General features: G+C 38.4%; 1 protein-coding gene, 2 long non-coding RNA genes and 4 other non-coding genes across 10 annotated transcripts in view; 6 read left to right on the forward strand and 1 right to left on the reverse strand.

Moving 5' to 3' along the window:
* Positions 1-120: 120 nt before the first annotated feature.
* Positions 121-3,122, reverse strand: eif3k (eukaryotic translation initiation factor 3, subunit K). Of its 2 annotated transcripts, none has more exons than XM_024277248.2 (8): positions 2,935-3,122; positions 1,977-2,075; positions 1,777-1,897; positions 949-1,023; positions 728-794; positions 570-647; positions 368-493; positions 121-211 (listed from the first exon to the last, which is right to left on the reverse strand). In XM_024277248.2, the coding sequence occupies exons 1-8, from the start codon at positions 2,994-2,996 to the stop codon at positions 180-182; spliced, it is 660 nt and encodes a 219-aa protein (XP_024133016.1). In that variant the 5' UTR covers positions 2,997-3,122; the 3' UTR covers positions 121-179. The 2 variants fall into 2 exon arrangements, with proteins under 2 accessions (XP_024133016.1, XP_024133015.1); XM_024277247.2 differs by having other exon boundaries at positions 949-1,026.
* A 1,303-nt stretch (positions 3,123-4,425) lies between these two features.
* On the forward strand, positions 4,426-10,146 carry LOC112149516. Of its 2 annotated transcripts, XR_002919797.1 has the most exons (5): positions 4,426-4,497; positions 6,472-6,530; positions 7,893-7,980; positions 8,089-8,173; positions 9,563-10,146. It is a non-coding gene; the product is annotated as an uncharacterized LOC112149516 (long non-coding RNA). The 2 variants fall into 2 exon arrangements; XR_002919798.1 differs by lacking the exon at positions 8,089-8,173.
* On the forward strand, positions 5,583-5,773 carry LOC112150041. The gene has a single exon (XR_002919885.1). It is a non-coding gene; the product is annotated as a U2 spliceosomal RNA (small nuclear RNA).
* On the forward strand, positions 6,611-6,684 carry trnan-guu. Its single transcript has one exon. It is a non-coding gene; the product is annotated as a tRNA-Asn (tRNA).
* A 2,491-nt stretch (positions 10,147-12,637) lies between the features above and the next one.
* LOC112150038 lies at positions 12,638-12,828 on the forward strand. Its single transcript, XR_002919882.1, has one exon. It is a non-coding gene; the product is annotated as a U2 spliceosomal RNA (small nuclear RNA).
* Positions 12,829-15,049: 2,221 nt separating this feature from the next.
* Positions 15,050-15,213, forward strand: LOC112150051. Its single transcript, XR_002919894.1, has one exon. It is a non-coding gene; the product is annotated as a U1 spliceosomal RNA (small nuclear RNA).
* Positions 15,214-21,492: 6,279 nt separating this feature from the next.
* LOC118599525 overlaps positions 21,493-22,455 on the forward strand; it is a 26,364-nt gene continuing 25,401 nt past the window's right edge. For both annotated transcript variants that reach the window (XR_004948924.1, XR_004948928.1), the window contains exon 1: positions 21,493-21,582. This is a non-coding gene — a long non-coding RNA (uncharacterized LOC118599525). The remainder of the gene's footprint in view (positions 21,583-22,455) is intronic.

Here is a 22,455-nt window from a genome sequence, read left to right on the forward strand (position 1 = left end):
GTTTAAAATTCCGATGCAGTAAATTCAGCAAAAACTCGATCAGGTCAGAAAAGAAACGAGGAGTTCAGGTCCACCTCAAGAACCTGCTGAGAAACCACCTGACTGATGAACAGATCCAGATTTATTTTTGATAATTTACTTTTATTAATCAAAAAGTTGTCATGAGAAGAGATTTTTTATCACTGAGATGTGGCCATGATGCTGGAAACACCTGCAGACAAAAACAGGAAGAAGAACTTCTTCAAACAGATTGTATTATTTTCTGATGAGATCATGAGATGAAACCTGTAAATCTGGAAGGTTCTGCGTCGCCACTCTGAAGGCTTCTTCTCCTCACTTTTGGTTTTCAGCTAAAACCTGGACTCACTCTCAAAGTCGATCTTCTCCACGATGTTCTTGGGCTTGATGCTCTCCTCCTGGTTGTAGATGAAGATCTGTCCTTCCTCGTTCTCCGTCCAGCCGTATTTGTTCATCCACACCTTCACCTGCGTGTCTGCAGCAGGAAACAGCTTCACACCTCCGACCTTCACTTACGCTGGATCAACCAGCTCTGGTGGATCGGTTCTTACCCAGCGGGTCTCCCAGCATCTCAGCCAGTAACCGGTGGTCGATGGTCTGGTAGGTGATGCCCACCACATGGCAGATGACTGCAGAGGAGGAGGAAGACACTCAGAGATCCGTGTCCTTCAGGTCAAAGCCGGTGTTGTTTCCTGCAGACGATACTCACACTTGCGAACGGAGTCCTCAAAGCCAGTGATGCCGTCGATGAGCTCCCGGTTCTCCTCCAGACTCGTCTGACAGGAGAGAAGAGTCAGAAGAAGAGATCAGAAAAACCTTGTTTCTTTTCTTGAAGTTCACCAATAAAAACAAATCAGAGCAGCAGCCTGTTGTTAAAAAAAACAACAAAGTCTGACGTTTTATCTGAGATCAGAATCGGTAAAGGTGTACCCAAAAGCTCTGGAAGTGGCAGGTCTCCAGCAGGTTCCCCAGGTAGAGGATCTGTCTGATGGGGCGCTCCTCTTGCTGCGACACTGTAGTCAAGGAAATGGCCCACTCCCACCCCAACCCTGACCCCAAGTCAACTCCAAAATGATCTCTCTTATCCGAACAGCCAGTCCTCACCGGGAAATGACACAAACTGCTGATGTTTTGTAGCAAAAACTACAAAATTCTCAACTTTTATTTACACTTGAACAAAAAAAGTGTCAAAATTGACCATCGGTAGGAATCATTTCAGGGTTGACTTTATTTATTAGACTGTTATTGAAGACCCACCCTGGTAAAACTCATAATCAACATACTTTTGTGGCATTTTCATTTTGATGGACGACATATTTGAAGAAAATTACACTTAAAATAACATTTCTGAGTATTTCTTTGGGACAAACAGATCCATGCATGTCTTTTTATACCTCGTCTGAGCTGGAATCTGGATCTAAACTGTATGACTGATAGTTCTGATGCTGCTCAACATTTTTTGTTTGTTAGCTTTGGATTGTGGGGGCTGTACGCTAGCGGGGGAGCATGTAAACAGAGAGCTCTCAGTAACAACTCAGAAGTGAATTTCTAATGAGCTCCTGCCACTATGCAGAAACTAAGTCCAAGAAAACATTTTTGATTGCCGCTTAAAACAGCATCATCATAATCAAAAGACCACTAGGAACCGTTTGACAAGAGATTAAAAGAGGATCAGAGTGGGTCTTTAAACCGACAGTAACATTAAAAATGTTAGAAAAAACTAAAACAGAAGCAGATCGAACAGCAACAAAGGGATACGTGTGTCTGGTCGATCATGCACTTGCACAGAGTGAAGTCTGTGTGCGGCAGGTTGGTGAGAGCCTTCAGCAGAATCTGCGCGGTCACGTGAGTCTGGAAGTAAGCTGGGTTGAACTGGTACCTGCAGGTCCAGAGGCAGAACCGTTATCGTCTAGCAGAACACCAAGCGTGGCGTTAACGGGAGCGCGGGCGCAGCTTACAGCTTCAGCACGGCCAGGTTCGCCTCCAGGTCGTAGGCGTTCTCTCTGGCCTGTGTGTCCACGTACTGCTCCAATGTGACCAGGTTTTCTGGGTTGTACCTGTGGGGGTACACAGGATCTGGGATTACAAAACCATGGCTGAAAGAAACACTGGTTTCAGGAATGTGTTTTTTAAAGGAACCTTTGAATATGAGCCCACAGATGAGCAATAAAAAAGGATTAAATCCCTCAAACAGAAAGACTCACACAGCATCAAAACAGAAATCATACTTGAGTTAAAGGCTCAACAGATAAAATAATTTTGATTTATCAGTTCCTAAAGTTTCCATTTTCATATAATAGTTCTATAAAACTACCTTAAAATTAAACTAAAAATAGAAAGGCTAAACTTTTAATAACTTAAAAGTTGTTTTCCTGATAAATTTATTGGGATTTTTTTTAAGTTAAGAGGGATTTATTTTGAACTATTATATTTTAAATCAGGACAGGACATCTATCACACAGATCACAACTGTCATTGTGTAAACAATCCTAAAATTTAGGAGTTAAAATATAAACAAGTCATCATAGAGAAGACTGATCATCTTCATTCATCCATTATATAAAAACGTCATTTAAATGATTTACTTCAACATTTAACATTTTCAGTTGAACCGTTTCAACAAGGCGATGTCTCTATAATGATTTAGGATCATTTAACCCCTAACAGTGTCTTTTTGTAAGAAGTATTTATTTAGTTCCGGTCAAAATCCTAACCTTAAAGCCCATCGAGTATATCATTTATATTTTAAAAAAAATACCTTTAAAAAAAACTTGTTACGCAAATGACATTCAAGAATTACATTAATTTAACTCATTAAAATGAAAGTTTGTAATTTCTAGGAGTCTCAAACGTTAGCAAACAAGCTAAGCTAGCTCTCGCGCCCGTCTCCATCCTTATATCGTTCCAGATTCAAACCTGTCGATCCCCCGTAAGAGTCTCCCCACCGTCGCCCTCATCTGCTCGAACGATGACGCCATTTCTCCGGATGTTTAACAAGAACTTTCAGGTAAAAATCCAATTAATCTTTGCACGTGCACCGCTAAAAGAGTAAAAGATTCAAGCCGGACGGGGAAAAGGGTCGGACCGGAAGTGTGAATTGAGCAAATGGGAGAGAACCGGTTACCAAAATAAGAGCCCCTGCATATGTTTAGTTTTTCTTTGCCTGAGTTTTCTACTCAGGAGTGAACAAATCCAAAATTGAGTTTATATTGTTGATGTTCAGCTTTCAGAACCTGAAACCTTTTGTAAACTACATGGATTCTGCAATGTCTTAAATGCCACACTTTTGAAAGAATTCAAGATTACTTTATTAATCCCACAGGGAGAAATTCTTGTTTTTCAGTACAACCCAGGTTCAAGGTTTATTAGGGATGTAACGCTTAATTTATTAATTGATTATTCAATCTGTCTTTGATCCAACCAGATCAATCTGTCTGAAACAAGTTGCTAATCAAATCAAATCAAATCAAATCGACTTTTATCATTAAAAAAATCGTTTCAAAATGAAACACATTTTTATTGATATTGGAAAATACCATTTAGATTGAGGCATGGTTGGTTTATTTTACTATGAGGTAATAATGACCATGATCGCAGACAACACACATGTGATGCAGCAGAAACTGATCAACCATCATTCCAGTCTTTGAATTGAGAAAAGTCATGTGACCATATAGTGTGGTAAAATGTTCTAATAATGTTCTCTTAAGATTATTCTGATGTAGAAAAACAACAGTGGGCAGAACTTTATCAAACTAAAATGTGAATGGATTTGACATTCATTCTTGTTTACGTGTTTGTTTGTACACAGATTTAATTTATTATCTTAAAGAAATACGAGGAAAAATTCACCTGTGCTGTTCGGTAGCACATATTTATCTCTGACTCACACTGGTTGAAGTGTTGGCTGATGATCTCCTTGATCTGTTTTAGATCAGAGAATTGGATCATTCAAAATGAACCAAAAATTATTATTTTAATCAAATTGTTTACAAAATTAATCGTCACACCTCCTTGAGCCTGTGTTCTTCTCAATAAACAGAAACACACAAGCAGATGGAACCAAACCAAAGCTACAGATTCTGAGTAAACTGCTTTTCTGAGAGGCCTTGATTCTGTCCCTCTCTGAAGAACATTTTGTCTGGGCTCAAAAGGTTTTCAGAAAAGTGATGAATAATTCATTAAAATTGTCCAACCTTGTTTGTTTGGTGCAGACATGACTGTAAACTTCACTCTGAAAATAGATCTTTGTCAGAAAAAAACAAATGAAATTTCAAGAAGACTCAAAGATAATGAAGAAATGAAAACTAATTAACCAAAAACGAGCAAAAAATCTGACATCCAACTACTTTGTACTGGCTTTGAGTTACAGCAGACCTTCAAAATAAAATCAAATATGTGTGCAGTCTGCGCATGCGCGTAAAGAGAGCACGTTGTTGAACTCAGAAGGACTTAAAATTTCGATAAAAACTGCTTGGGGTGAGTTAATACTTTCATACAAATATATATTTTAAAGTCCGAGTGGGATTTATGATGCATTTATTGGATAAAAGTTAAACTAAAATACATTTTAGTTTGTGTGAACGCATCGTGACAGCAGCGGTGTTAAGCTAGCTAAACGCACTTCTGACAATTTCTCTGTTTGTGATTATAAATTAAAAACTATTTTATTCAAGTTCAATTAAACTATTTTGGGCAATAATTTAAACATTTAGCACTTGCCCTTTGTATAAACAATATTAAATTAGTGAATTCTAACGCGGTACCTCTTGTTACAACATATCCAAATAATGCAATAGCATAATGTTTGCATTTTTATTTGTTAAATTATGAAAAATGCTCGTTAGTTCACTTTTTTTGTTGTAACTCAATTCAAATAATTTATTTTAGAAAGTTAATATGTGGGTAAATTCCTATTATATGTTAAGATCTATATATTTTTTTTACTCTTGTAGCTTAGTCTGGTATCCTACGCTCATATTATTAATTAAAGGTTGCAACATTTTCATAAACTTAAACCGAAAAAGTAAAACGTACAGAAATGAAGCAACTTTTTACTGTTCACTTATATACAGTCTATGTTCACTGCCCACATTATTTTTTTAGAGTTCAATACCATCCATTCTCCGCTAGACGCCGCTGTAAGTCCTTTATTTGAAACGGATCGAGCGCATTCAAAATGTTTTCTTAACCGAACAAACTGATTCTATGAAGTCAAGCAAAGCAGAACGATGAAATGCGTTAAAACAGACCTTAATGTGTTTGAAAATGTACAGTCAGTCTCTAAATATAACCACAACTATTGGTTTTACGCTTCCACTTTGTAACGTCTTCCGATAGGACAGGATTGTACCACGTGTCCCGGAAGTAACAGGAAGGTTTCGTTGTTGCCTTTAGTTTAGTTTAATTTTACTGCTCGTCGGTCTGTTTCTGTTACACGATTGATGTTATCTATTGTTTGAAGTTATAGAGAGATGGATTCAATGTTTATTTGATAATTGTAGAACCTAAAGATAGATTTGTAGGAAGCAGAATGAGGCTGTTTCCTCTGAGCTGTGGTCGGTATCGCTTCTCGGCCTTTTGGCTAAGATCAAGTGTAGTATCTGTTCTTATCAGTTTAATATCTGATACGTCCCCTACCCGGGGACCATATATTAAATTGATTTTTGGAACAGGGAGATGGAATAGGGGCTTGCTCCGTCCACTCCATGCATCGACCTGGTATTGCAGTATCTCCAGGAACGGTGCACCCCCCTCTCTGATGTCTAAGAAAACTCATAATATAACACAACTTGTATTGTCAGTCAAAGTAAAGTGGTTACCATTGTAATTTAGTCAGTGTAAGCTTTTGTAATATGTCTCATGAAAACTAACATTTATAGCAGTAATTGTATATGCGTGAAGCTTAATGAGACAGTTTACTTCGTGTTTTTCTGGTATGTAACTAAAATTGAATTGAATACACCAACCAGATAAGTAACTAAATAATTTAAAATGTAATCATCCATTATCTCTTCTAACATTTAATTGTAGAATATTGATGACTTATGTCTGTTAAGCCTGTCTGTAAGTGTTATTGAGAGTAGTGGTTACATTTATTTTATTTTCTTCTTTAATGAAAACTTTTTATCCTTAATACATATAATTTTGGTTTGTTTAATACTTAAATATTTAAACAAGAACATTAAAAATCTATTAGAACGGAAAAATAAACATCCTCAGATGTTAACGAATGTGTTTTTATGAGATGTTTATTCACGAAAAATTAAATATAAAGTAAAGCTGCTGGACTATCAGAGAACACAATTCATTTTTGTTATTTTATTTTTTTATAATATTAACAAGTGATCATATTTACCCAATATTATATAATTACCTCTTCCTAGTAAATATTAATAGAATTTTCTGAAAGCAATCACTAAGAACATGTTTCTGCTATGTTGCTTTTTTCAGGCTAACAGAATCAGTGTACACACCATGTTACTTCTGAGTTTAATAATAGAACCCAGCAGGTGAGAGTTTATATTTACATTTTAAGTGTTATAAGCTGTCATACTGTAGGATTTTTCCTATAGTTCTGGCTGGGTATGGTGTCTCTGTGGCGCAATCGGTTAGCGCGTTCGGCTGTTAACCGAAAGGTTGGTGGTTCGAGCCCACCCAGGGACGAGTTATTTTCCCCTCTCAACTGCATTCATGTGACAAATTGTCATTCAGGTGGCAAATTTGTGTCGACCACACCTCTTTTTCTGCTCACCTTCTGTCCAAAAATATGTTCATAAGCTATACTCCCCAGCCGTGTGTGGGAGGAGCCAACATCAGATGTTACCAGCCTGATTGCTACATGGAGCGGTGTCTGTGTTAATCTCATTTACAAAGCTTGGAAGACACAGAGGATGTTAAGAGATCAAGTTTATTGATTTTGAAGAGCTCCATAAGACCATGTCTCCATGTCTGGGTTCATGAGATATTAGCTAAATCCCAAATTAGCCTGAAAAATGATCAAATGTTTCATTTAGCCAAAACAGCTAGCATAAGGGTAAAATATTAGCTAAACTCCAAATTTGCCACAAAAAAGAAAAAAACTGAAAAATCCTAAATTAGCCAAAACAGCTAGCATGTAGCTGAAATATTAGCTAAATACCAAATTAGCCTAAAAACTGAAAACATGTTTAATTCTGCCAAAATAGCTAGCATAAGGCTAAAATATTAGCTAAATCCCAAATTAGCCTAAAAATTGTAAAAAGTGAATCACTATTAAACCAATAAATACTCGAGTCTCTCCCATCATAGTTCAGACTGCTGAATAGTGGAATTAAAAGTCATGTTCTATTTGGGTCTAGATTAGCATTTCTGGTAGTGTTAGGGGGCCGGGCCTGATGCGGCCCGCGGGCCATAACTACCTTTTTCAGGCCATGGACCGCTTTAAATTAGACAATGTTTTCAGGAACCGGTCCAAACAGGGCCATAGTTTGCATTTTCAAGCTTCTGGTTTATGAAAATTTGTTTTTTTAAATAAAATACTTCTATGAAAAATTTAGTTTAAAAAGTCTAAAAATTTCAGTAGATTTTAAATCTATAAGACATGAGGAAAAATGAGCTGCAAGAGGCGTAAAGATCCTCATGTTTCCTGTGGATGACTGCAGTAGCTGTCTTCATCAATCTGTCTATGGTCTCTGGCTTCACGGTCCAATAGCGCCTCCTACTGGACCTTTGATGAATGTGTGAGGCCATTCTTCATCTTTTTCTGACCTTTGGATGAAGAGACCATCAATGTTTTGGTGTAATTCTTTAGTTTGGACATAAAATTATTTTTATTTCTTTAATATATTATTTTTTTTCGTGAATTATTTATTTATGTTTTTGTTGTTTTCAAGCTCCCAGCTGCTGCCTCTAGAGAGTTCTTCTCCATCCAGCTTCATGCTCTCTTCAGGGCTCTCCATCTCCTGCAGCTGGACTCTGAAGGTACGTGAAACAACCGTCTGAATGAATCCACATTTTGAGGAGAAACTCCTGGTTTCTTCTTCTTTGAAGTTGAAGGCTCTTCTTCTGTTTCCTCTTTTCTCCCCACAGAAACTCTCCAAAGATGTTTTTGTTTGAATAGTTTTTTATGAACTTGGTTAGTTGATTCAGGACTCAGATCAGCAGCTTTAAGAAGGTAACGGATGGATTTAAGACCGAGGAGAACAACTGAACATGCACCAAGACGAAGACAGAGAGAATCCCATAATTTTCCGAATCAGTAAATCATTTCTACTGTTGAGATATTTAAAAATATCTGTTTTAAACTTTTTATGACTTCGCTTAAAGGATATGTGGATCAGAACTCAAATAATTTAGAAATACTCTCCTTTATTCATTATTTAAATATTTTATTTCCACCAAATAGAAACTTAACCTCCATTTGGTAACTCTGCCATTATTAATTCAGAGCCCGGTTCTCCAGAACCAGAACCTTTAACACAAGCAGAAAGAACCTCAGCAAAGAGAGAAGGAATGTTTTAAATACAAGAGCAAAGTAAAAGAGTAAAAACTAAACTGCGATTGATAGATCAATCGATCCAAATCAGTTTTGATCCATCAGACTTTTTTTTTTTTGAAGGCAGAAACTGATATTTTTTATTTTAATTTTAAAAAATGAAGGCGTTTTATTTATGTCAAAACTCCACGCAGAAATAAGACATCTCCGCGCACGCATCAAACATCCTACGCGGACAAATCGGACCCTCGCCAGCGCTGTCTCCGCCTCCACTATGGAGCTAAATCAGGGCCAATATTATTTGAAACCCAAATAAAATCAATTAAAAAGAAATTTGTGTTTGGTGAAAAAAATATATAAATGTAGAAAACTTGTTGCTATTCAAAAATAAAGTTATTTTCAGTTTCAAATGTTCTGGTTTTTTAGGTTTCAAAACTCAAAATTTATTTTACAGTTTCAAATCTTCTTTTCACTTTCAACTCTTTTTTTCTCCTTTACAAATCTTAAAGTTTCAGTTACAAAACTTTTGGCCCCTTTGTGGCGCTTTGGGGCGGGGCTAACACGATGACCAATAAGGGAGAACACTGTGGTTCTGAAGTCTCAGCTGTTCTTTATAGTGCTGCCCTCTGTCTCCGCCCCCAAACGTCAAAACTCCTTTTTCACTTGTGAGCAGAAAGTTTCTCCACCTGCAGAGTCCGCGCGAGCGCACGTGACTAAAATGTTGCACGTGTGCGTGCTCACTGAGATTCTGCTCGCGCACGTGCATCACTCGTGCCCGAGGGTCCAGCTCACGCACGTGGAAGCAGTCAGTCTTCCTTGGGGACTTTTTCTGCTCGTGGAGGAGGAAAAAGTGCTCACGAGGGTCTGATTCAAGGAGTTTGATTGGTTCACCACAGTAGGAGGAGTCAGAAGACGTGTTGGTGTCTGCAGACCAAACCGACACTTTGATTGTTACACACTTCAGCACCACTTTGTTGTTGTTTACCTCGTTGTTTGTTTGTTTGTTTGTGCAGACTCTCCTTCAGCTCAGATCCATTCTAACCACCGTCTTCTTCTGCCCTCCCTCAGATGACGGCGCGGGTTCTGGAAGGCTCTGTCTGAAGCTCTTCAGTCCTGGAGATGTTTTCAGAAGAACCCGATCCTCCTCCTCTTCCTCGTCTTGATCAGAGAAGGTTCTTCTTCCTGTTGGTTCTGCTGACAGGAAGAACCGGATCTCTGCTCCTCCATCACTGCTGACTCAGCAAATCCTTTACCGGACCATCAGAACTTCATCAGAGGAGAAGCTCCCAGCAGAACCCACTCTGAGCTCTAGTCTCTGTGAACGGCTTCCCTCAGACGGAGCTCCAGGACCACCAGACCCAGAAACTGGTTCCCCTCCAGAACCAAAGACCAGAAGAGCCTGAAGGATCAGTTTCTATGAACCCAAACACGACTGGTTCTGGAGATGTTCAGCTGTCCCGTCTGTCCTTATGAAATATCTGACAAACGACTTTAACCTTCTGAGCAGAACTGTTGGAGCAGAAATCTCTTCTGGTTCTGGTTCTGGTTCCACCACAGCAGGGATCCAGTTCAGATCTAGCAGGTTCTTGTGGAGGAAACGTTTCATATCCGGTCCGGTTCCTGAAAGAATAAAATGCATATTTTTAAAAACATTTGTCGTCAGTTGACTTGAACAATCAGATGTTTAACATGAACTTTGAATCCGTCAGAACAGAAATCCTAAAGAGTTTCTGCTTCTTTCATGATCTGAATTCAAGGACAAACAGCTGAACTCTGGATGAGCTTCACCAGGAAAAACAGGAACAACGTCCACATCAAAGTCCAGCTTGATGTCCACATCTGGAGATGAAAGAAGTTTAGATGAAATTATTACTGACATTCGTCTGTCAAATGTCTGATATAACTCTAAACAAGATCAAAGAAGATGATCTTTGATGGATTGTTGAACAGATTTATGTCCAGGAGATCTGAGGCTCTGAGAATCACTGCAGCTCAGCAACAACAACTCTGATTTACAACTAAAAAACAGGACTTTAATGCAACATGCTGACATTTGAAGATGATTTATCTCAAACATAAAATCAAGACAAACAACAGAAATGCATAAATATATCAAACAGGATAATTCACCATAACATTGATTAGAAAATAAACTTCCTACAGTGTTTGATTTTTGTCTGATATTTGAGAATTCTGGAAAGTTTGTGAATTTACTAATCAGACAGTAACTCAGATAAACAGAAGATTATTTTCCTTTGCTTCATCAGCGCTAGTTTGTGTTTTGGATTCACAAACCCGATGATGTGTTTTTGTTAGAGAAAAACATGTTCTTACAATAAACTGTTTTATAAATATTGCACTTAAATGTGTTTAAATCTTGTTTGAGTTTTGAATTGTCAGTAAAGATTTATTCAAAGATAAAACAGAAACAAAAAGGATTTATTCAATAGAAAAAAGCTCCATCAATGTGTTTCTGAGGTTCATTAACTGGAGTTTTTACATGAACGTAACAAGATTCAGGTCCGTTTAAAACATGGAGACGAGAAAATGATCATCAGGACCGTCAACTTTTAATCTTAAAACGTAGTTTAGGAGGAAATGAACTTGGAGAACATTAAACCGAAGAAGAAGAAAAAGAAGAAGAAGATTTTTTTTATATAACTTTATTAACAAACAAACAAGATAGTACAACAACAAAGTGAATGTCTCAGGGGAAATTCAAATGAGTACATATTATAGAAAAGCAAGCAAGCAAAAATCATAAACATATACTGTATGAGAAAAAGACACATCAATCCAAAAAAAAAAACCTTGGGGTTCGTTATACATTTAATTTTTAAAAAAATAAATTAGTTTTAATTGCCTTTTTGTTTTGAATTTGTTTAATGTCATGACTATACTGGTTAATTTCATTCAAGAAATGTTGGAATCTGGGTTTGGAGTTTGACCACTTGAAGAAGAAGAATGAACTTGGAGGCCATCAGAAGGGTGACGTCATCTGCGCGTGCGCGCCGTGGCAGCACGTTTATCCGAGAGCTCCGCGTGTAAACGGGATCAAAGCCGTTTAAAGGTTAGTTTTTATTTAATAAACACTTTAATGTTTACAGATGAGAACTTTTAGACGTTATATTTGTAAAACAGGAGTCACAAAGACGCAATAAGAAACGTTCTTCGATTTTTTTTAGAGAGTTCGACGCAGCACGTGCTAGCTTAAATAAAGTTTGGCTAACTCGGTTCTGACAAATTTGTTATTGTAGAACATAAATATTGTGGTTTCAGGTTTTAAATAAGTTTTAAATTCTTACATGTACCGGTCATTTTGTTTTATTTTATTTTGTTAATATATTGCTGTTGAAAGATACATTTTGTAAATCGTCTCAAATGTTTATAGTCGCTTTAATAACCATTGGGGTGCTTATTAATCATTGTTTTGGAATCAGTGTTCAAACTTATGAACTAAAACTTGTTATTTTTGACTCAGCGTTACATAATGCATGTGCGCGTGTGCAGTGCAGAGCTAAAGGGACCGAGCGAACTTTAGATGCACGTGGCTTGGTGCGCGAATTGAAGGCTTCTATGGGGTAATTTATTTTTTAATATATTTTACTCGGTTTGTTTTGTGTATATTTCCACTAGCAATTTTTAAATTTAAGTAAGTGGAAAAGTTAATTTCTAGAACGAGCGCGGGCTGTTTTCTCAACAGAGCATGCAGTTTCCTCTTTCCTCCGCTAGAGGCCACTGTTAAATCTCGTGCTGTTTCCGTAGCTCAATAAAAGCGTTTGTTTAAACCACACACAATTAGTAAAACTAGAAACTTATATGAATAGGGATACGACAGAGGTTTATTTACACCTTTTGTCGTCAATTTAGTTATAAAGAGAGGCTTCTAAAGTTGTTTTTAACGCCGCTTCTGATTGCCGTCTTCCTATTGGTCGAGAGCATACCACGTGCCTTCAAAGTACGAGATTTGTTTACGGAAATTTGTCTTTTTGGGGCTCGAATGAAAATTGCGATTACTAAACGCGAGCTACTGATTGTTACATGTTTTCATAAACTATATTATCGTCAGATATGAAGTTCTTGAACCTAAAGATAGATTTGTAGGAAGCAGAATGAGGCTGTTTCCTCTGAGCTGTGGTCGGTATCGCTTCTCGGCCTTTTGGCTAAGATCAAGTGTAGTATCTGTTCTTATCAGTTTAATATCTGATACGTCCCCTACCCGGGGACCATATATTAAATTGATTTTTGGAACAGGGAGATGGAATAGGGGCTTGCTCCGTCCACTCCACGCATCGACCTGGTATTGCAGTATCTCCAGGAACGGTGCACCCCCCCTCTCTGATGTTGAAAGATATCACTGTTACCATCCTAAAAACTTATTGGGAGTGAAATTATTATTGTGACCTTGCTCACGGCTAGTAATAATATCCTATTGGTTCTTTTTTTATTATTAATCTCACCTACCACGTTTATACATGTTATCACTATCTGTTTTTTTTAAACATTCAGTTAGCCTTACATGTGTCTATTTTAACTATGAATAAAAATAATACAAAAATGTAAATATACTAACAAATTGAGATTCCATATCAGTTTGTTTTCAAATGACTTCAAACCTGTTTTCACATAATTAAAAATACTTTAAATGTTTAGTTTTTTGAATGTGTTCTGCTGCTTCCAACCTTAGCTTGAAGTTTTTAATTATTCTTAAGTTAATATCTTCTGTTACACTCTTGATAGAGACATAATAAATATTTACTGATCTCAATTAATGTATTCATGACCAAACAACTGACTTTTGTTTTTAGCTTTGAAACACAATTAGGCTTTTTTTTAATATTGAGCTACACGAGTTAATTTAAACTATAATTAAATGTAATCCATACATGGTTAAAAATTATTCAACTCTTTACCTTAAATGCCTTCTGTCTGTGAATAATTTTACAACATTTTTCATACATGAAATATATCATTAAAATATATGCTTAACAGTAATGTAATTCATACTTATGGGCCAACAAAGACGATCTGCTCAGTTTTTTGGAAGATCATCATTTTCACAAATTTTATTCCAGTTTAATTTTATTTTTTAAACCAATTTAAAGCTTCTGCACTTTTATTAAATTTACCTTTTCCCAATTGAATGAGTATAAGATACTTCTTGAATTCAAAAACTCTATTTACACACTTCTTTTTGTCTTAAGCATTTGTGATCAATGGTAGACATTGAAATTGATCTGAATCATTTAAAACACATTTTGTCTGTTATTTCACATATTCACAAGCACAAAACTGATGGGACATTAATGGATTTTTAACCTGAACCGTAACCCTAAACCACCGTAACTGAGTTTGAATAGTTTCCTCCTTTATTTATATTTAGCATTAATTTAACCAATTTGTCAAAATATGTAAAAGGGTGTTTTTTTTTTTTTTTTTTTTCTACATGTGGTGATGTTTCATCATTTTCCCGTTAGAGGTCTCCAGTGAATCAGCTTTTACTAACTCCTACAGGTGGTTTAGCAGAGATTTTTACTCTGGATGCTCGTCCTGACACGACCTGCATTTGATTTGGGAATCTACCAGTTTGTAATAAGTTCCATATGAATAGTAGAAGCTGAGAGATGTTATTTATCTCTTATCTAAATACCTACAGTGAGTTTACTTTTAAATTGATTTATACAAATGAGCCATCTTTAAATCACTACTTTTTTAAACTAAGGAATTTCAGCTGCAATATTTACAAAATATTTATTAAAGCCATGTGCCGATTCATTTTTGTGTTTCTGACCTTTCTCATTAACTAAATAAACTTTGCTTTTTATCCTGTTTTAATGATGCCATTTTATCTTTCTCCATAGTTGCAGTTACTCATTTTGTCCACAAGAGAGCAGCAGAGTTCTGTCATTTGACAACCAAAAGACTTTATCAACACTTTAAGCGATCAACTTTAAATAATGAACATTTATTTTCTGAAGTTTTAAAGACAAGAACACATCAGTTCATCAGTTTTTAGGATTTTTTTTTCAGAGCATTTCAGTCTGCTGTGTCAAACATCTCTGATACTGTAGTTTACATTCCAGAACAGTAGGTGGCAGCAGCAGGACTTTGATGTTCTAGTCAACAGGAAACAGAGGAACAGGAAGTGGTTTAGTGTTAGCAGAGAAAAACGTCAGATTTGAATGTTTTTGATGATTTTAGTTTTATATGTGTTGTTTTATGAACATATTATGACTCAACCAGTTTATGGTTTTAGTCAAATTCCACCATTTTCTTTGAACTCTGTGATAATCGTCTAAAGGAGAATAAATGAATGAAACTGTGTGATGATCAGTTAGCTTTTGTTGTTTGAACACAGCAGTGCATCATGGGAGTTGTTATTGTGACGATCAATGTCGAAAATGTTAGTTTCTTGTCTCCAGATGTGTGTTTGTGTGTCACAGTGTTGATTGTGAGTCCTGCAGTGTGTGATTGTGTGAGTGTGAAAAGTGTAAAGACCTTAAAGCTGGACAGTGTGTGTGAGAAAGAGGTGTGTGCGAGTGAGCTGAACAACTCATACTTACCTGGCAGGGGAGATACCATGATCATGAAGGTGGTTCACCCAGGGTGAGGCTCAGCCATTGCACTCCGGTTGTGCTGACCCCTGCGAATTCCCCAAATGTGGGAATCTCGACTGCATAATTTCTGGTAGTGGGGGACTGCGTTCGCGCTCTCCCCTGATCAAATGTTTAAAGAAAATACTTTTAATCTTGTATATCCTTACAGATCTTAATGTTTAGTGAACGTTTTAATTATCTGTTTGCTTAGAATGTCATTTATTTTCAGTTATATGTTGCTGACCTATAGTTAAACTGAGTTAGTATCATGGATTCACTGAATCAGTTGTTCCCTCAAACAGAGCCGGACTTACTGTTAGGCAAAAGTGGGCGATTGTCAAGGGCCCCCCAACACTTTTGGGGCCCCAAGCCGAATGCTTAACAAAAAAGTCTAAAATAATTCCTTTCATCTGTTATTATCTAGGTCTCCTTTGAAAAAGAGATCAGATCTAATCTCAATGGGATTTCCTGGTAAAATAGGGGTTTAACAAAAACTGTCATAAAAAACCCAAATCCCTAAAATGACATAAACTACTCTCGCGTGTCGTCCACCCCCGGCCCTTCTTCAGCAATGGAATATTCCATAAACAGCAAGCTAGCAAGCAGAGAGACTTTTGAAGAAATAACCACAAAAAAGTGGTCAGATGAAGTTTTGTAACATGAAAAAGAGAAAGTTAGAAATGTGTTTCGGCACTTCTTAAAGTGCAGGAAAACCAAACAGAAGGAAAGAACAGACGTATGTGGATGAAGTTGTACAATTATAAGAAAAAGGGAACATTTTCTCAATTATAATAAGATACTTTATTACAGACTCGAGGTCCATCTGCCACAAAGGGGGAACAGATAAAATATATATAATGTTAAAATAAATCAAAAGAAACACTTGTGATAATAAAAGTATGATCCAATAAAAACAATTACGTAAAATTCCCAAGTTTCATAAAATAAAAAAAAACTCAAAACAATTGCCGACTTAAAGTTTAAAAAACGTAAAAGTATAAAAGAGGTGTCCATACCGGACCTCCAAATTGGGGAGTGGTATTTAAAAGTGCTATAGTTCACATTGGTGAGAGTTAAAACGATTGTCTTGTCAATTGTCTTTAAATTACAAAAAGTCAAAATTTTACAAGAACAAAGTGGTCCAATTTTGAGAAGTTGTAAATTTAGAAGTAAAATGTCCTTTTTTCTATATTAAAATGTAACTTTTGGGGTTTAAAATATTTCAACAAAGACAGTTTAATTCAAAACATGAGATGAATGTCACACTGATCAACAATGACTCTATTCTTGTATTTTGGTGTATTTTCTTTCATGGTGGCTGAAGCTGGAAGGTTTCCTGTGGTCCAAGAGTTTCCCTCTTCACCTGGAACTTCACCTGGAAATGTGCTGCTGGATCATCATCTGATAAAGACTTCAAGACTTCATCAGCCCTGACAGCCTTTAGAGCAGATCCAGGTCTCCTTCAGCCTAAAACGGCCCCAGCAGAGCAGATTTGAACATTGTTGGAGTGGCTGTCCGTATTGATGGTGACGTCAAACTGGTGGATCCAGTGGAAGATGTCCAGACAAACCAGCACAGTGCCAAAGGTGGAGAGGATCTGGTTCCTGTAGTCCTGCACGTTGTCTGCCAGCAGAAAGGCGTGCTGCAGGAGTCGAGCTGGAGGTAACTGTAGATGGAGGAGGAGGGCTGAGTTTGTGCCCCAGAGGAAACCGTCCTTCCCGGTTCCACTGTGCTCATCAGAAGGGTGACGTACTGGTCTTTACCATGGAGATATTCTTCATGGACCTGCTGTCACACCTTCACCATGGTGTTTCTCTCAGTTCTGTCCTGCAGAAAACGAACAACCTTCTCGTTCACACGCGCCTCAGAGAAGAGTCATTAGAGGATTAATTTAAATTCATTCACATGTTCAGTACACTCACTAGCAGGTGAGGACAGCAGGAAACACGGCTTGATGAGTCTCAGAACCCCATTGTACCCCCCTCCTCCTTGCTGTTTTAGTGCTGAGGAGGTGGTGGTTTTGGTGATGCTTGGTGTTGTGCAGGTTCAGCAGCCTGTCCTGAAACTATACGGAGTCTCACTGTCTTGACGTTGGTCTTCAGTCGAGGGATCCCTGCCCTGGACAGGATCCCCTCCACCAGAAGACGATGCTGGATGCGCTCATATGCTTTCAGGATGCTGGTCTGCTCTGGGCTGCTTTGAGAGCAGTGAGGCGTCTGCAGCTTCACCAGCATGTTCATGAGCTGGTTGTTCTGGGCAGAGATGTCCTGCTGACCTGCTGCGTACCGTTTGGCCATTTTGACCTTCTGGATCACAGCAGCATCAACAAGATCGTCCCTCTTGGTCCGACAGTAGAGAGTATCGTCCCAGTGCATCCTGTACAGCTGCTGAAACTTCTGTGGCTGTTTGTCGTGCTCCTCCACGGCGTTCCAGGCTTCCAGAATCTTTCTCCTCTTCTCTGTGGAGAGTGACAGCTTGTTCTCTGTCACTTCAGTCTCCACTAACAGGGAGCAGAATCTCTGCAGCTTCTGGAAACCAGGGAGAGGATTTGCACTGCAGACGTCCTCTTGTTTGAAAGAAGAAATGTAGAAATGTTTCAGAGAATGAAAAAGACTGAAAACTGCAGTAGATGATCTCTGCTGTTTTTATATGTAAATAAAAAGCTGGAGGGTGAGGAGTGGAGGTGTCATGGATGGTGACGTTAATGTGGGCTGGAGCGGCGTGGAGAACGTCACCCTGCTCCTCACTGTCACTGTGGTACGCCTCATCCTCCACTTGTGGATACAGCTCCTCACCTGGACCAGGTCCATCAGACATGATGTCCTCCAGGGAAAAAGGCCCAGATTCCCCTGTGTTCTGGCTGAAGAGGTACTCTAAACCCAGCAGCTCATTTGAGGCCACATCAGCAGGAATTTGGAAGTTCTCCTCAACAGTCTCTCCAAACAGCTGCTGACAGCGCTTGTTTAGCCTGTCGATCAGTGGAGCAGAGTAGGTTCTGTGTCTCCGCCTTCTGCCTCCAAACACAGCATCTGCAGTCCTGTCGGAGTTCCACCGAGCAATGCCGCTTATCAGGTAGACCTGATACGGACATGCAGCGCAGTGTAGTCCTGTGTGGTGATGCAACATGTTTCAGAAACACTTTTCACCTCGAGGACACTTGAGAGAGTACCTCCAAACCCCCACAGGGCGCCACACAAAGACACGGCTCTGGAAAAAGAGGTGTGGAGCTGGTAGAGCACCGCTGATGAAACCAGGAGGCTCTGGAGGGTAAAACCACATCCGGTCTGATTTCATCACCCGCCTCCTCTTCAGTTGACCAGAAATGTCTTTGTATATTTGAATGGCGCTGAACAGCCCTCTCTGGGTCCTCCTTGAGCCAATTGATGTCAGCAGATGGGATCCCATTGAGAGCTTACCAACCCTCTAACTCCACCTGCATCACAAATTATGTACACATTTTATTATTCATGTAGAAATATGTGAAATAAAGAGATTAAAAGTAGTCATATTTACTAACTTACAGGTGGGTCACTCACAGGTGGTTCCACAGGAGTAACAGGACTCTGGGATGTGGATGGCAACCTGCTGGTCTGAGGAACAGATGCTGGGGGCTTTGGTAGAGCAGCTGGTCTAGACAGCACAGGCCTGTCAGTGTTCTCAGGCTGGGAGGAGGATGAAGAAGAAGAGATCTTTTGACTGGAGGAGGATGCAGATATGACGATACTCTGGTTGGGAGGTTGATGGTGACAGGAAGACCGTCTCAGGATGGTAGGAAGAGGAGGATGGCTTGACCTGGGTAGCTGACTTCTGCTTAGACTTTTGTGGGCTGGATTCTTTGGAAATCCTCACAGTAGCTTTACTGCTAACTTGGCTCGAGGACTCTTGAGACGTCACTAAATCTGACAAAGTGACATTTTTTGGATCAAGAAATGTACTTATTTTCCATTAACTCTGTCTCTTACCTTCAACAGCCTGACCTGCAGCCATCAGCTCAGCAGACCATGAAGACAGATCGCCCCTTTTCAGCTGTTGCTGGAGTGAGACAGAAAAATGTTTTATTACGCTAAATTTTGTTGAAAAGTTCAACTGTGAATCATTACAAACATGCAAATCAAACTTTGCATTTGGACAGTTTATGGCCACAGCACTTACTTGCTCCATTCAGAGATATATTTTCGGAACCTCTTCATATGGACGCTGGTGATGTGTGTCAGCGGCGTGTTTAGCCATCTCCTCACTGAGGTGTGTGCCTTCTGGATTCTGTCCTCGTCTGTAAATTGGTCTGGCTGGTCTTTTTGTTTTGAGTACTGGCGGTAGAGGTCCCACATCTCCTGAAAGGTCTTGTCTTCGGAGCCTTTCTGGCCATAGATGCACCTATCAATGTTGGCCTTGAATGAATGGAGATTTGAGGGAAGCTCTCTGCATACTCAGCCAGGCAGTCCTCCACCCAGTGATTGGCAATGTCCCCTTTTCTGGCTGGGTTGTTACCTCGGCAATGTGCTTGTTGCCCAAAATTGGTAAATATAATCACAACTATGAACGGGCTCAACTGAGTTTTTATTTTCTTTTTTAACTTATGTTTGGTTATCCGGAGGCTTGTGAAGGGGCTGCAGGGGCCTGATGGGAGACTCTTTTTAATCAACACTGAGATGTAAGGAAACGAGAGGGAAGAGATGGGGCCCAAAGCGGCGTGGTGGGAGAGAAGCCATCACCTGGGCCTGGAAGCGGGCGCGGCAGACGGCGGGAGCAGGGTCGACAGCTGAGAAGACAGCCAAGAGGAGCCAGCAGCAGACCAGAAGCCAAACCGACGTCAAAGGAGTGCACCGGGAGAAGCAGCGAGCAGACCAACGTTGGGTGAGCACGCTGGGCTGCCAACCAAACTATGAAGCAGCTTTCTGGACTGAGAAGAAGCCAGAGAAAACCCACACAGGAAGAACTCAGCCGGGATCTGATCCGGTCGTGGTTTGTCAGATGTTCCTCCATCTTCCTCCTCTGATTATCTCTGCCTCGTCTCCTCTGGCTAATCTGCTGCTGTCTGTTTTTGTCTGCACAGGTGTTCAGTATTACTGACTGATGCACCTGCAGTTCCCAGTCTGTCAGCTTCCTTCCACAGGTATTGAACCAGCATCTTTTAGCAGAGCTGCTCTGGTCTTTATCAGATTTCTCCTTCATCTTCCAGACTTCTCTCCTGGATCATCCTGGTTTATTTGGGACACTTTACCACATCAGCTCCAGACTCCACCACCTTCCTGTGCCACAATAAACTGTTTTATCTAAACCAGACAGACTCCTCCTCTTTGACCACGACAGAACCAGGAGGAACCACTACAGCTCTGTGCAGCCAGAAGCTTAATAACTGTAGAAAACCAAAGTTTTGTTTTATTGAAGAAAAACGTATCTTATGTTGAAATTTGTTTCGAGTAGTTTAAATAAATGTAAACATTAGTTTAAGTTTTCTCTTGTTAAAAAGTATTTGGTTAAGATAAACATTAAGATGTTTAGTTGATCAGAACTAGATTTATCTTGGAGGTCTTGAAGCCATAACTTGAGCTGAAACCAGGTTTTCTAAAACTGAATCATTGTATAGTTTAAGAATTAAAAAATTACAGGATTTTAAGATGTAGCTGTTTTCACCTGCATTCTTAGATTAATAAAACAGGTAATGAACATTTCTCTAAATAATAAAATGGAATTGTACTTTGAAGATGTTTTAACTTTGTTTTCAGAACAAGGTCTTAAACTAAAAAGATAAAAGCTGCTGTTTCTGGGGACAGCAAAACAAGAGTTTTTAACTTTTGACAAACACTAAAACAATAAAATTCGTCATTAGGACGTTTGTAGCATAAAATTAGATCATAATTAATGTCAATAGAAAACCCAGTTCTGCACTAAAAACTGGTGAAAAAACATGAAGCTGTTAAGAATTTTGGAACTGAAAACCAACAGATTTAGAAGGAAAAAGCTTCAGGAAGATAAATGACTTAAACGAAGGAGGCTAACATTTGTGTGTCTAAAATAGACAAAGGAAGCTTAAAGAAAGTCATAAAAATAGTAATAAAACATTAAATTACTGCATATTCACACGATTTACTTTTTAGTGCAGCTTAAGTTATTTCCTAGAAAAGTTTTAATACAAAAACTTAGTTTAATTAACTATTATTAGTATTACCATTTTTTTACAGTTGTTTTGAGAGATAAATAAACCCAGATTTTATTTTCGTGTTTGTACATATTCTAGCTGATAAAATTTAACTGTTTTAATTGAGATATAGTTTTTGAGGCAAAAATACCTGCAGTGAATCCAAACACTTCTTCGAGGCTTTAGTTTCATTTTTCCGTTAAATAGTAATGTGAAATACGCAGTTTAGAAGAAGCTAGCTGCTTTAAGGGTCACGTGTTCTCCTCCTGCGCATGTGCACACTGAGAAGCTCGTCGTCTGCAGCCTCGAGGCTTTACTTTTTAATAGAACACGTCGACGATAAAACGGGTAAAGTAAGTCTGCTTTCTTCCAAACTTCCTTTAAGTTTTTTCTATTTTAGTGTAACGTTTATGGTATTAATTACGCGTCTAAAAAAGTGAATATTTTACGTTTTGAACTTCACGTGCTGAAAGGCTAACACAAGATGTCGGCCTGATTGATCTCGTTAGCATAAATTATCGACTTTTTTCTTTTTAAAAAAGACAAAAACTAACATTTAAGTTTATTTAAACTTTATTTGGTTTTCGTATTAGTGAAATGGAATTGTGTGAATTATTAGCCAACATTCTTAGTTTTAAAATATACCGCATTATTTGGAGATATTTTGCTAAATCTTTATAGATTCACTAACGACTTTCAGACGTCTAGTAGTGAGGTATTAGTTCATGTCAATGTCTGTACTAATATACCCTTCGGTGTACTTGTAAAACTGTAATAAATTGTATTTTATGTTATATTTTCGCGTAACAAGTCATTTTAGAGCTGTAGCTTTTCCTCAACAATCATAAATATGTATTTTGTAGATTATTTTTTCGTAAAAACTAACAAACAAACAAATAGCCGACGTTTATAATTGTCGGGAGGGTTTCAAAGTGCGTGTTGAGGAAAGAGGCTGTATTTCCCCCTTTTTCACTAGAGTTCGCTGTCGGCCTCCTGTTCGTTACGAGTCTGCATCGAAAAGAGATTATTTTAACCGCATGAATTGAATTTGGTCATTTTATTTGCATAGGAAATATTCGGTTGCAATGTTAGTTAAATACATGATATTAATTGATAAATAAAGTAGTTAAAATAGCTCATTTAGCTGTTTTAATGTTGTTGCTGCTTCTCGTCTTCCAATTGGTCTAGATCGTACCGCGTGTCCCGGAAGTAACAGGAAGGTTTCG

Source organism: Oryzias melastigma, linkage group LG13 (genome assembly GCF_002922805.2).
Source record: "Oryzias melastigma strain HK-1 linkage group LG13, ASM292280v2, whole genome shotgun sequence".
NCBI classification, from domain to species: Eukaryota; Metazoa; Chordata; class Actinopteri; order Beloniformes; family Adrianichthyidae; genus Oryzias; species Oryzias melastigma.

Bases quoted from the DNA above. Each gene is read 5' to 3' on its own strand.
- eif3k (XM_024277247.2), bottom strand. From the start codon at position 2,996: ATGGCGTCATCGTTCGAGCAGATGAGGGCGACGGTGGGGAGACTCTTA. The intron at 1,898-1,976 runs GTAAGCTGCGCC...CTGGACCTGCAG, and splicing joins AACCTGGCCGTGCTGAAGCT to GTACCAGTTCAACCCAGCTT. The intron at 212-367 runs GTGAGTCCAGGT...TTTTGTCTGCAG, and splicing joins GGAGAAGATCGACTTTGAGA to GTGTTTCCAGCATCATGGCC.